Consider the following 13,994-nt stretch of genomic DNA (forward strand, 5'->3'; position numbering starts at 1 on the left):
GTAAATTCCAAGTTAATTCCTGGGACAGGGTGCCAGTGGAAAAGGGACTACAGTGTCCACAGTCTTTTGTGTTTCACAGCCTGATAAATCTGTTCTGTACCTTTTCCAAAGCATCTAGCTCCTGCCTGTAATGGGGTGACCAGAATTGCACGTAATACTTCAAATACAGCCTAACTAAAGCTTTACGCAGCTGCAATTTTTTTTTTTACTTTTAAATTCATTGCCCTACCCAGTGAAAGCAAGTATCATGCCATATCCCCTTCTTTACCATTCTATCTACTTGTGTGGCACTTTCAGAGATGCCTAGATGCCTCATACATCATTGCTGTAAAGACTCCTGCTATTAACTGTGTGCTTGACCTCCCAAAGTGCAACACATCTTACTTGCTCAGATTGAACTCCATCTGCCATTTCTCCACCAATATCTGTTAGCTAATGCATATCCTGTGGTAACCTCCACACTGTCCACAGCTCCACCCCTCTTAGCATCACCTGCAAATTTACTAACCCATCCACCTACTTTTTCAACCAAATCATTTATGTATGTCACAAACAGGGGTCCCAACACCAGTCCCTGAGGAACACCGTTGGTCAATGGACCTCCAACCAGATGGTAATCATTTCCATGTTACTTGGAGAATTATGGTGGGCTTTCTGGGTGGAATTTGTACAATAAAGGGGAGTATGGGAAGTTCATTTTAAATCGTATCTGGAAGAAAAATGAACATTCTGCAGCTATTGCATTGGAAAATTCAGGATCTAACCTTTGGTAATGGGTCAACTGAAATTGGTCTGCTCGGGGAAATTAGAAAGGCAAAGGTTCATCTTGTACGAAACAGAGCATTAAGTTCAGTTTCTTTGCTTGTGAACGTTCCTCCCTCCAACTCCCATTTTTGCTAAAGTTCCACTTAATATGAAAATCTCCAGTTTTCGTTGATAACTTGAAGAAAAGTTTTTTTAAAAAAAACATCCTTCACAAGCAATTATGTGTTGTTTTGAATTGTGGTCGTTGTCCGAGAGTAAGAAATAGGGTATCCAAGAGCAAGCTAGAAAGTAGCAATGATCAGTTAATGTGAGGTGTGTTGGTAGAGAACTTTTAGCCAACCAATTACAAGTGTTAAAATTCTGAAGACACTGTGGTTGAAGTAAAAATACAAAATGCTGGAGAAGCTCAGCAGGTCCAACAGTGTCCTTTATGTAGCAACAGTAAAAAAGATATAACCGACATTTCGGCCTTGAGCCCTTCATCAAGGTATGAGAGAATCCCAGCAAGCGTCTGAACGAAAAGGTTGATGGGTGGTAAAGGCAGGAGATGACAGAATGATGAGGGGAGGAAGGGAACAGCAGCAGTGAGGGGTAGGAGGGATGGCTGGGTGAGTGAGGAGCAAGGAAGGGGAGAACTGGAAAAACAGGAAAGGGGAAGGGAAAAGAAAAGACAAGCAAGTTTAGCAGAAAGCAGACAAGTCGATGTTAATGCCATCTGGCTTGAGTGTTTCCAGATGGAAAATAAGATGTTGTTCCTCCAATCTCAGGGTTGTCAGGGAGGGATAGTACATAAAGCCATGGACAGGTAGGTGAATGTTTGAATGTGACTCTGAATTTAAATGGTTGGCTATTGGGAGGTCACTGTTGTTGTGAATGTCGAGGAGGTGCTGAGCGAAGTGATCTCCTAATCTGCAACCGGTCTCTCCGATGTAGAGAAGGCCACAAAGGAGCACCAGATGCAGTAAATAAGTCCTCTAGATGTACAAGTGAAGTGTTGCTCCCTGCTTTCTCCACTTATCATCTCCTGCCAACCCCCCCCCTTATCTTTTTGTTCAGATGCCTGCCAACATTCTCTCACACCTTGATGAAGGGATCAAGCCCAAAACGTTGGTGATATATCTTTAGCTTTGCTACCTAAAGGACACTGTTTGACCTGCTGAGTTTCTCCAGCATTTTGTGTTTTTAAAATTACAAATGTTAGGTTCTTGGTGTTGGTAACTTTCTTTGAATGAGGTGCACAACATTCATTGAGTTCTTTCTTTTATGAGGCCCTGAGTGAGATGCAGCTGTGACAATACAAGACTTTAAGAATAATATTTATTCATTAATGATTAACTGGAGATATGTTTTCTGTGGCAGATGACTCCCAAGTCGAAGAGGAAAAGCATCCACAGCAGAATGCTCCGTCCTGTTTCCAGAGCTTTTGGTAAATTAATCTGCATGCTTCACTATTGTTTGGAATTTTTTTTAGCCCTGAATTGACCATTATTCCTGAATGTTCCCATGATGCTGAAAGATCAAGATCCCAGAAACAGCAAAGTTACTGGGAGATAAATCAAGACATTTCACTCACCCACCACCCTCCCCCTCCCCCCCCCCCCCCCCCCCCCACCCCATCTCCCTCCCAAAATATGTAATTTGAGAGCAAACACAAATTACAAAACTAAGTCTTGGTAGAAAAAGAGGAACTTTGTTCTTCAAGTGCAGCTCGCTTGTATTATTATTGCCTGAATTTGAAGTGAAACAGATATAATAAGCCATGCAATGCTCTTGAGAAAATACATCAGCTTTGCCTCCTTTAGATTAGAACGGGGTGGAGGGGGGGAGCTGTCCATGTGAAAACAGTGTCATCTTGTGGTTGATCAATGAAGTGACTTCCTTCTCAAGACAAGAAAATTGAGGTTAGTTTTTTGGTAGTCACTCTCAGTGGACAGTCAAAGATTTTGTTAGCTCCAAAAAGACCAATTACAGTGGTCAATGGTGCTCCCTGCATTTCTTGTTGCACAATGAAGACTCCATCCACTCAGGATAAACAGAATCCACACTGTCTCGGGGAAAAGGTGTTGGACAAGGGCCCTGGGAATAACATTTCCCGTGGTGGAGAGCAGGGGGTCCCTTTGTAGTTGGATCCATTTGCCTTCTTCAGGATAGCCATAATGGCATCTTTCAGATGGACTTGGATGTCCGGTTTTACCGAGATGCAAGATGTGAAGCTGGGGATTTGCTTCTGAAGTTCTTTTCTGATTTAGATTGAGAATTTCAGCTGGAATTTTCTATCTCCTTGTGAGACCTTGTAGTCTATTGGTTGACGCATGACCTTTTCTAAACTTACTGCAGATGAAGTCAAGGGATCCTGCATCAAGGGTGGGCACATCTAAATGCAGGCCATCATTCTGCCCAGCACACAACTCATCTCAGATTAGATCTGAGCCAGTCCTCATTGCTACAATTGCCATCTTTATTGGCCTGAATCATCTCCCCTTCAGAACCATGGGTCTTGCCTCATCAACTTCCACCTCCCTTATTTCTACTTACCATCCACTTAACATCATAAAACACTGTCTATGAGCTTAATTCATACTGTCTCATTCGCCCATCACTTGAACTTCATTGAATCATTATTTCTCTTTACTGCATTCAAGTTCAGGCATTGTCATATGCACCAAATTGTTTTGTTAGCAGACTAGGAGACAGCTCATACATTGTACTTTTCTGCTGTGTTTTTCTTGTACTAAGTGCAGAATACAGAGTGTGCTCAGTTGGTTCAAGCGAAGTCAAAATAATATTACCAATTTGGGGTTAATGACATTGGGAAAGGCGTGCTCCTTGAATTTTCTTTGTCCCTGGCGCCTCTGAATTAAGTGCTCCACTAAGCATGACCTCATCCAACACCTGAATTTTGCTCCACATATTTTATCCTTCAGCAGCCAGAGGGGAACTCTAGAATTCCTTCCCAAAATCTTGGCACCTCTTGTCCTCTCAAGGTGTTCCTTGAAACCTTCTTCTTTTACAATCTGCCCGATTATCTCAGCACATCACTCAACCCCATTGACATTCCTATAACAAGGCTCAGCACACTATTACTGTGTTTATAGAGGCTTTCGTAGATGAGATTTCTGTGTAGAAGAAGGTAAGGGAAAAGTTCTTGCACCCTTTATCCCAATAATGACTCGACCAATTGGAAGTGAACCCTCACCATTCCCATTCTCCTCCATTAAAAGCACGTGTCATCATTTTGGTGAAGCAGTTATACAAAAGCAATGTCCAGCAGATTCCAGAGATCCAAGGTAAAAGAATACAAACTCTGTAAATGCACCATGAGTCAGGCAGCTACCTTGATATCTGCAGAGAGTGAGATGAAGATCAGGCTTGGGAAATATTAGAGGTTAAATCATAGGCGAGTACAGAGTTGGGAAAAGGGAGGAAAGAACAAAAGGGCAATTCAGTGACGGTGAAAGATCAGGCAAATAAGGATCTATATCCAAAAGATAGAGAAGCCAAAAAAATTTGTAGATACCAGAAACCTGAAATAAAACCAAAGTTCTGGAAATCCCCAGCAGGTCAGGCAACATTTGCAGTTGTGAATATATCTATTATCAATAAATACTCAAGATTCTTGTATTGTCATGTAATTGTACAGAACATGGAATATCATACGAAATTGCCTCTGCCTCCCATAAGGCAGACAAAGTTGTCATTAGTGTTGCCTGGAGCCCCTTACAGTAAAAGAGAAAGAGAAGGAAAAATAAAGTCCCTTCAGAGTTTCTTCAGCAAATATCTCACCTCTCTTAATTTTGGCTTACCATGACACACCTTTGTAAATGGTGGAGCCTTCAGCCAAGACTCTCACCCTTCTCTTTATATTGCCGCATCTTCCTGCATATTGAGAACATCCTCAAGCCTTTCACTCTCTCTTTATGTCTCAGTAATGCCTGCATAAAGACATCTTTCTTTCTGTAATCATTGTCATTGGTACATCAGTTCACTCTACGTTCCACAGATTTGTTTATTGAAGTTGTAGTTATTTTTTCCCTGCATGCATAGTCAATGCTTAGTCAGTCTTACATTTCTTTGCAAATGAAATATTTGTGGATCATTGCTATAAATAGTTATTTCACCCAATATAGTTTAACGTTATGACAATTATATCAGGCCTTAGGGAGACTGCTGGAATTTTTGTGGCACAATTTTGTCCCCTTTTCTGTACAAAGGGATAAAGTGAGAATTGAACTGTTTCTTAATATTCCAACTGGATGCTTGGATGTTGCACTGGACTCAAATCTTTTTACAGAGATGGAATTTGACTTGGATAAGGCATTGGAGGACATTCCAGTCTATTTTGAAGAGTCAACTCCTGCCTCGGGCACCCATGGCAAGCAAGAAAGGTCATCTCGGCCCAGCAGCATGATGACTGAACTACCTTCTGAGGAGATCAAGAAACTGGAGCACTACACAAAATCTAGACCCAAAAGGAACAAAAAGCTACCACCAACCAAAACAGCTGTAAGTATTTCTGTGCTCTTGGACCGTTGGCTTTGCTCCACTTTTTCATTCGTGATTGAAAGTCGAAAGCTCAGAACCACATTTGGTTGAATTCAATATTAGAATGATGGAACCCTTTTGGATCATAAAACTGTATTGGCAGACCAGCATTTGTTAGATGATAAATAAATCTGTACATTTTGTGCATCAGTTATGACAAATAATACTACCCTTGAGGACTGTGTAATGCAATGGTGCCCAGTTAGTGTGTCATTGGAACATTAGTAATCGTATAGCAAAATCCATCCTTTAGCAGAAAGCACAAATTAAGAGTTTTTCCCAATGCAATCAAGACTGGACATATAATTTGAAGGAAGGTGAAGGCGCATAGGATCAGGGGCAAGCTGGCCAATTGGATCCAAAATTGGCTTGATGACAGGAGGCAAAATTTAGTGGTGGATGGTTGCTTTTCTGATTGGGAGACTATTACCAGAGGCATACAGCAAGGATCAATGCTGGTACCTCTATTGCTTGAGATGTATATTAATGACTTGGATGTGAATATTGGAGGAATAATTACAATAAAATCCCCATTATGCAGAATTCAAACAACCGGCACCCTCAAGCAACCGTCCAAAAAGTTGCAGATCAAAAGGTAAGAAACACGAAATTTAACATTGATGCCCCCTTGCAGTTAGTTCACCAGTCACGCAAAATGCAATCTCAAGCAACCTGAAAATTCATTTATCTGGCATCTACCAATTCCCATAAGTGCAATATATTGGGGGTTTTATGTAGTAAGTTTGCAGATGACATAAATTTGTGGTGCTTTGGAGTGTGTGGAAGGTTGTCTAAGATTATTGTAGGATATAGCTCAGGTGGAAAATTGTATGGAGTATTAGCAGATAGAATTTTCTCCCAGCAGGTGCAGGGCACACATTTTCAGAAACCTAATAGGGATAAATAAATGGTAGCCTTTAAGAAGTGTTGAAAAACAGGGACTGAAATGCATTTCATGAATAAGAAAACAACATTACAGGTACAGAATCCTTTATCCAGACTTCTAAAATCCAGAAAGCTCCAAAATCTGGCAGGTGGGGAGAAAGATGGCAGCACAAGTCAGGCAGGCGGGAGGCCAGCAGGATGATTCGGGCAGACGAGGGGGGATTCTGGCAGCACGAGTTAGGCAGGGAGGCGGGAGACCAGTAGCGCGAGTACGGAAGCACAATTTGGGTGGGTTTAAATCTGGCTTTCTGAAATATGGAAAAATCTGAAATTCTGGACTTTCTTTTTTGGCTTGGCTTCACGAACGAAGATTAATGGAGGGGTAATGTCCACGTCAGCTGCAGGCTCGTTTGTGGCTGACAAGTCCGATGCGGGACAGGCAGACACGATTGCAGCAGTTGCAGGGGAAAATTGGTTGGTTGGGGTTGGGTGTTGGGTTTTTCCTCCTTTGTCTTTTGTCAGTGAGGTGGGCTCTGCGGTCTTCTTCAAAGGAGGTTGCTGCCCGCCGAACTGTGAGGTGCCAAGATGCACGGTTTGAGGCGATATCATCCCACTGGCAGTGATCAATGTGGCAGGCACCAAGAGATTTCTTTAGGCAGTCCTTGTACCTCTTCTTTGGTGCACCTCTGTCTCGGTGGCCAGTGGAGAGCTCACCATATAACACGATCTTGGGAAGGCGATGGTCCTCCATTCTGGAGACGTGACCTACCCAGCGCAGTTGGATCTTCAGCAGCATGGATTCGATGCTGTCAGCCTCTGCCATCTCGAGTACTTCGATGTTGGAGATGAAGTCGCTCCAATGAATGTTGAGGATGGAGCAGAGACAACACTGGTGGAAGTGTTCTCGGAGCCGTAGGTGATGCCAGTAGAGGACCCATGATTCGGAGCCGAACAGGAGTGTGGGTATGACAACGTCTCTGTATACGCTAATCTTTGTGAGGTTTTTCAGTTGGTTGTTTTTCTGGATTCTTTTGTGTAGTCTTCCAAAGGCGCTATTTGCCTGGGCGAGTCCGTTGTCTATCTTGTTGTCGATCCTTGCATCCGATGAAATGGTCCTGCCGAGATAGGTAAATTGGTTGACCGTTTTGAGTTTTGTGTGCCCGATGGAGATGTGGGGGGGCTGGTAGTCATGGTGGGGAGCTGGCTGATGGAGGACCTCAGTTTTCTTCAGGCTGACTTCCAGGCCAAACATTTTGGCAGTTTCCGCAAAACAGGACGTCAAGCGCTGAAGAGCTGGCTCTGAATGGGCAACTAAAGCGGCATCGTCTGCAAAGAGTAGTTCACGGACAAGTTGCTCTTGTGTCTTGGTGTGAGCTTGCAGGCGCCTCAGATTGAAGAGACTGCCATCCGGGCGGTACCGGATGTAAACAGCGCCTTCATTGTTGAGGTCTTTCATGGCTTGTTTCAGCATCATGCTGAAGAAGATTGAAAAGAGGGTTGGTGCGAGAACGCAGCCTTGCTTCACGCCATTGTTAATGGAGAAGGGTTCAGAGAGCTCATTGCTGTATCTGACCCAACCTTGTTGGTTTTCGTGCAGTTGGATAACCATGTTGAGGAACTTTGGGGGGCATCTGAGGCACTCTAGTATTTGCCAAAGCCCTTTCCTGCTCATGGTGTCGAAGGCTTTGGTGAGGTCAACAAAGGTGATGTAGAGTCCTTTATTTTGTTCTCTGCACTTTTCTTGGAGCTGTCTGAGGGCAAAGACCATGTCAGTAGTTCCTCTGTTTGGGCGTAAGCCGCACTGTGATTCTGGAAGAACATTCTCGGTGACACAAGGTATTATTCTATTTAGGAGAATCCTAGCATAGATTTTGCCTGCAATGGAGAGCAGCGTGATTCCCCTGTTGTTTGAGCAGTCTGATTTCTCACCTTTGTTGTTGTACAGGGTGATGATGATGGCATCACGAAGGTCCTGAGGCAGTTTTCCTTGGTCCCAGCAGAGCTTGAAAAACTCATGCAGTTTGGCATGCAGAGTTTTGCTGCCAGCCTTCCAGACCTCTGGGGGGATTCCATCCATACCTGCTGCTTTGCCACTTTTCAGTTCTTGAATTGCCTTATATGTCTCTTCCCGGGTGAGGACCTCATCCAGCTCTAGCCTTATGGGCTGTTGAGGGAGCTGGAGCAGGGCGGATTCTTGGACTGAGCGGTTGGCACTGAAAAGAGATTGGAAGTGTTCTGACCATCGGTTGAGGATGGACATCTTGTCGCTGAGGAGGACTTTGCCGTCTGAGCTGCGCAGCGGGCTTTGGACTTGGGGTGAGGGGCCGTACACAGCCTTTAGAGCCTCATAAAAACCCCTGAAGTAGCCAATGTCCGCGCTGAGCTGGGTTCGTTTGGCGAGGCTAGTCCACCACTCATTTTGGATATCCCGGAGTTTGCACTAAAGATGGCTGCATGCGCGACGGAAGGCTCGTTTCTTCTCTGGCCAGGACGGCTTTGCAAAGTGAGCCTGGTGGGCACCTCGCTTCTTTGCCAGCAGCTCCTAGATTTCCTGGTTGTTTTCGTCGAACCAGTCCTTGTTTTTCCTGGAGGAGAAGCCCAGTACCTCTTCAGTGGATTGCAGTTATGCCAGTCTTCAGCTGATCCCAGAGGGTTTCAGGGGATGAGTCCATAAGGCGGATTGCATCCTCGAGCTTTGCTTTGAGGTTTGCCTGGAAGTTTCCTCTCACTTCGTCTGACTGCAAGTTTCCAATATTGAACCTCTTTCTGGTGGCTTTACTGTTCCTGGACTTTGGCTTGAAGTGAAGGTTGAGCTTGCAGCGGACAAGCCGGTGGTCAGTGTGGCATTCCGCACTGGGCATGACCCTGGTGTGGAGCACATCTCGTTTGTCTCTTTCTCACACCAGGACGTAGTCCAGGAGGTGCCAGTGTTTGGATCGGGGATGCAACCAGGTAGTCTTCAGGCTGTCCCTCTGCTGAAAAAGGGTAATTGTAATGACAAGCCGCTGTTCTGCGCAGAGCTCCAACAGGAGCTCCACTTGTCATTGCACTTGCCGACACCATGCTTGCCCAGGATTCCTGGCCAGGTTTCTGAGTCTTTGCCGACGCGAGCATTGAAGTCGCCAAGGATGACAACCTTGTCGGCTGTAGGGGTGCGTTGAATGAGGTTGCGCAGATCAGTGTAGAACTTGTCCTTTTCTGCTGGTTCCGCCTGAAGGGTTGGAGCATAGACATTGATGAGGGTGATGCGATGCTTGTTTTGAAGGGGGAGTCGCATGGACATGATCCGGTCCGAGTGGCCTATCGGGAGGTTTTCGAGTTTGGAGGCAATGGAGTTCTTGACCATGAAGCCTACACCAGATAGGCGTCGTTCATCCATAGGCTTGCCAGACCAGTAGAGTGTTTAGCCCGTGCCTCGTTCTTGGAGGCTGCCTACATCTGCAAGGTGGACTTCACTGAGAGCGGCTATGTAGATGTCAACTCTGAGGAGTTCATGTGCGATGAGGGCAGACCGACGTTCAGGTTGGTGGCTGTCAGCCTTGTCTAGCATGGTTCTGATGTTCCAGCATGCTAGCTTGAGTTTGTGAGCATCTTTTGAGGGGGAGGACGTGGAGGGGGAGAACGTGGACATGTCCTCGGGCCTGCGCAAAAGGAGCTTTTAGGAGGAGTGCAGTGTGCACAGTACTGGCCCCACCCTTTACACCCATGGTTCGTGTGCCGTGGCCAAGCAAGCTGGGACGTGGCAGCGAGGTCCTTGGGTCGTAGGCTTCATATCGGAGTGGCCTTCTCCTGTGCAGGTTTCTTACCTGGGCTGCAGGGGCCTGCCTCCCCTCCTAGGTCGGACCATACCTGGTCGCAATCCAACCTGTTGGCCTCCGCCTGCCATTTCCTATATTTATATGTTAGAGGCCCCGGTCCGGGCAGAAGCGGGGTGGAGGCGGTGGCCCCAGCCTCGGCAGAGCGAAGCAGGCAGAGGCCCCGGTCCGGGCAGAAAGAAGGAGGTGGCGACCCCGGCCCCAGTCCGGGCAGAGGGTAGGCGGCAGCGGCCCCGATCCGGGCTCTGTCCCGGATTATCAAATAGACCTATGTGAATTCAGCTCTATCTTCAGAGAGAACTGTGGAACAATCAGGGAACAATTGTTCCCTGTATATACTGACATAGATTACTACAGTTTACCAAAGCTCATTTTTTAAACTGAAACCAATATGGCCAGTCTGCTGGCTAGCTTGGTTTCTACTCATTGCAATTTCAGACCTCTATAATTTGCAGTCACCTTGGAATACAGTGCTTGGTCAATGAAACCGACTTAGTCACTTGTCAACTATAAACTAAGGTGGTGCACAGCAGTTGAATTTATGCAATGTTGATGGATTTCTGATGCCTTGGCATCCTTCCCAGAGATAAAGATAAAGGTGGATGGAGATGAAGGCAATTTGTTTTCTCCTTGGTCCTGTTTTTAAGTAGAAATTATCTGAAGGGAGTCAAAATTGTTACTGAAAATTTATGATCATATACCCAAGTGGACCCTATTTGGTGTAATGCGCAAAAGTGTTGGAGAAACTCAGCAGCTCACACAGTATACTGAAGGAAGCAAATGAAAATATCATGGTACCTTGACAGAGGGCTCAGGCTCAAAACATTGGTTATATACCTTTGTTTCCCATGATCCTGCATGACATGTTGAGTTTCCCTAACACTTTTTTGGGATGCAGTATAGTCACAGCGTCTGCAGACTTTCCTCTTTCCCTCCTAGTCACCTTTTGGGTCAGGCTTTGAAATCTGCTACTATAATACTTGTGACCAAAGGGGACAATTGCCTATCAATGTGGCTTGGAGTCACTGTGACTATTTTAGCATGCTGTTAATATCTCTAAATTGAGGGAAAAAATTATTTTTGTCAGGTTTCTTCAACAGAGTGTCAAGAGAGTGACCATAATGGCCTTATGAACAGAGTTGATGAGGGTGTGGATGAATTTTTCCTGAAGAGGATAACACGAATGGAATCCAAGTGAGTTTTTTTTAAATGCAAGTTGTTATTAAATTTGTGCTTTCAGAGTTACAAGTAATTGACAAAACTTTAATTTGGATTAAATATAATTGCCAGAATGCTTTCAGGATTGGCATTGAGTTTCTAAATTTGACTTTTGAAGGAACAGGTGTGAATATTCAAACCTGAAGATCATATGCTTAGTTGCTGACCTCTGTTTAAAAGCAAAACAAAATTATAGATACTGGGAATTGAAAATCATATCTAGAAAATCCTGCAAATATTTGGAGAAGCAGACAGCATTTGTGATGAGGGAGGCAGAGGTAATGATTCAGGTTGCTGCCCATTCTTCTGTCCTCAGCAAAACTAGAAATGGAACATCTTGTAGAGAAGAGGGCTGATGGAGAGAAATAAGGGATTGCCTCTGTGATGAGATGCAACCAGGAGAGGTGGCAATGAAACCAGCTGAGAATGGGGGATGAAGGCTTCTTAATCACTGTAAGGGATGTGAGAGATGAGGAGAAAATAGGAAAAAAAATTGGAAAAACTTCTGGGATTAAGATGCATCAAGTTCAAGTTCAAATTTATTGTCAGAGTACATCCTGAGATTATTCTTACTGCAGGCCATTACTCTGGTATCGTCACCAGATTTGTAAATGGTTTTGTTATCATACAGAGCCACATAGTTGTAAGTGTAAAATAAATAGAGAAGGGGACTAAGTATGCAGCCCTGTGGTGCTCCGGTATTGATGGAGATTGTGTCAGAGAAGTTCTTGCCAATCGCACTGATTGAGATCTGGAGGTGAGGAAATCGAAATACAATTGCACAGAGTATTGCAGTGTTTGGAGTCTATTGTTTAGGAGTCTGATGGTGGAGGGGTAGCAACTGTTCCTGAACCTGGAGGTACAAGTCTTGCGGCACCTATACCTCTTGATGGCAGATGTATGTACCTTTGCTCTCCAGGTATTCCATGGTTTTGTGTAGAATTAGTGAGATGGCATCTGTTGCAGTTGTCAAAATGGAATGGATCCATGTCACCGCTCAGACTGGAGCTGATATGCTTCAACACCAGTCCCTCAAAACAGTTCATCACTGTGGATGTGAGTGCCACTGGTTAGTAGTCATTCAGGCAGATTACCACACTCTTCTTGGGCACCAGTACAATTGAAGCCTGTTGAAACAAAAAAGCAAATCATCACTGCTACAGGAAATCTGAAATAAAAGCAGAGAATACTAGAAATGCTCAGGGAATCTGGCAACTTCTGTAGAGAGAAACAGTGTCCACAGGACAGGTTGATGAGATTTTGTCAATACTGGCCAGTTCTGATAATAACTTGAAAAGCTTTGTCCTTGTTCTGAGTCAGAGGAGTAAATTGTACAGACACAGTGGGAACTCAACTACAGTGGAGAGGGTCATGTGGTTTTGCAAGCAGAGAGAGTCAAACAGACTTTTTTTCTCAAAGAGAGAGATCATTTCTGCAGTGTTACAGACAGCAGCAGCCGTTGGGACTGGAACAGGACAAGCTGGAAAGCTTGTGGAAAACCTCATTTGGAAGATGGGTTGTGAGTGCTTAGTTCAGCCTGGTCAAAGCTCTTGTGGTTCATACAAGAGGAGAGGACTGGCTGCCTAATGTTTCACTTGAAATAAGAGAAACATAAAGGAACTCTGTTGTGACTTGAAAGAAAAAGGTTATCATCTGGAAAACCCTAATGGGGCAAGTTTCTTCAGTAAGATCCTAATGTGGCTAGCTGAAAGGGATCAGCTTGTGTCAAGGAACAACAAATCTCTGAAAACCACAAGAACCTTCCTGAGTGGTAACCAATTACCTTTCAAGCACCAAAGCACCAAATAAAATGTTAAATTCTGTGCACAGTATAAGAATTGCCTGCAACTAGTAAACTTGGAGGAATGAGAAGTGAGATTGGACTGTAAATCAAAAAACTTTTCTGAATTTACACGCATATTACATACACGTGTGCTTAGAATCAGAAGGGGATTAAGTTAGGTTAGTTAAGTTAATAGTGATAAGATAAAGTTTGATCCTGTTTTCATGTTTAAAGATAATTAAAATCAACTTTTGTTTAAGTAACCATTTGTCTTGGTGAATATCTATTGCTGCTGGGTTTTGGGGTCCTCTGGGTTCGTAACACTATAAAGAACTCAATTACAAAAGTGCAAACCCGCCCCCCAAGACCTGAAGGAAGTGCAGCAGACAACACCCCTTCGATGACCAAAAGAAATGCCCTGCACACAGTTCTGAATGTAGAGCCTGTGGTAAAGCAGACCACTGGGTGAAGATGTGCAAATCTGGTATGAAGAACACAGTAATACCAGTGAAGAAAAAAGACAAGAAGACCCACCACATAAACGGAAACAACAATGAGGACTCAGACACCCAGATCGTGGATAAAGAATCCATACACCTTCACAAGATGTCAGGTGAGATGAAAGGAAGCGAGTTGCACATGAGGATCCAAATACAGAAGACAATCCAGAATAAGCCTATGATATTTAACTTAAAGGTGAAGCTGGATACTTGATCACAAAACAATGTCCTTCCACTCAGACTCTACTACCAGATGTTTCCAGAGAACATTATAGAGGGTATTCAAAAGATGGTGCATTGGAAACAGAAAATGTCACATTAACGGCCTATGGTGGACCCATGATCAAGCAGCTTGGGAGAGCTAGGATCAATGGCTGCCATAAGGGAAAGATCATCTTCTGTATATTCTACGTGATAGATGTAGACGGGACCAGCAATTCTAGGTCTGGATAGCTGCCAGGAATTGTAGTTGATCTCTGTTAATTA

General features: G+C 44.3%; 1 protein-coding gene across 8 annotated transcripts in view; it reads left to right on the forward strand.

The window, feature by feature from the left end:
* LOC138751311 (F-actin-uncapping protein LRRC16A-like) overlaps positions 1–13,994 on the forward strand; it is a 378,511-nt gene that overhangs the window by 337,192 nt on the left and 27,325 nt on the right. For 5 of the 8 annotated variants that reach the window (XM_069913446.1, XM_069913453.1, XM_069913451.1 and 2 more), the window contains 5 exons: positions 557–613; positions 2,125–2,191; positions 5,057–5,268; positions 5,849–5,902; positions 11,095–11,201. In XM_069913446.1, coding sequence (XP_069769547.1) covers positions 557–613; positions 2,125–2,191; positions 5,057–5,268; positions 5,849–5,902; positions 11,095–11,201 — 497 coding nt within the window. The remainder of the gene's footprint in view (positions 1–556; positions 614–2,124; positions 2,192–5,056; positions 5,269–5,848; positions 5,903–11,094; positions 11,202–13,994) is intronic. The other 3 variants (XM_069913448.1, XM_069913449.1, XM_069913450.1) reach the window with 3 other exon arrangements.

Source organism: Narcine bancroftii, chromosome 1 (genome assembly GCF_036971445.1).
Source record: "Narcine bancroftii isolate sNarBan1 chromosome 1, sNarBan1.hap1, whole genome shotgun sequence".
Classification (NCBI taxonomy): domain Eukaryota; kingdom Metazoa; phylum Chordata; class Chondrichthyes; order Torpediniformes; family Narcinidae; genus Narcine; species Narcine bancroftii.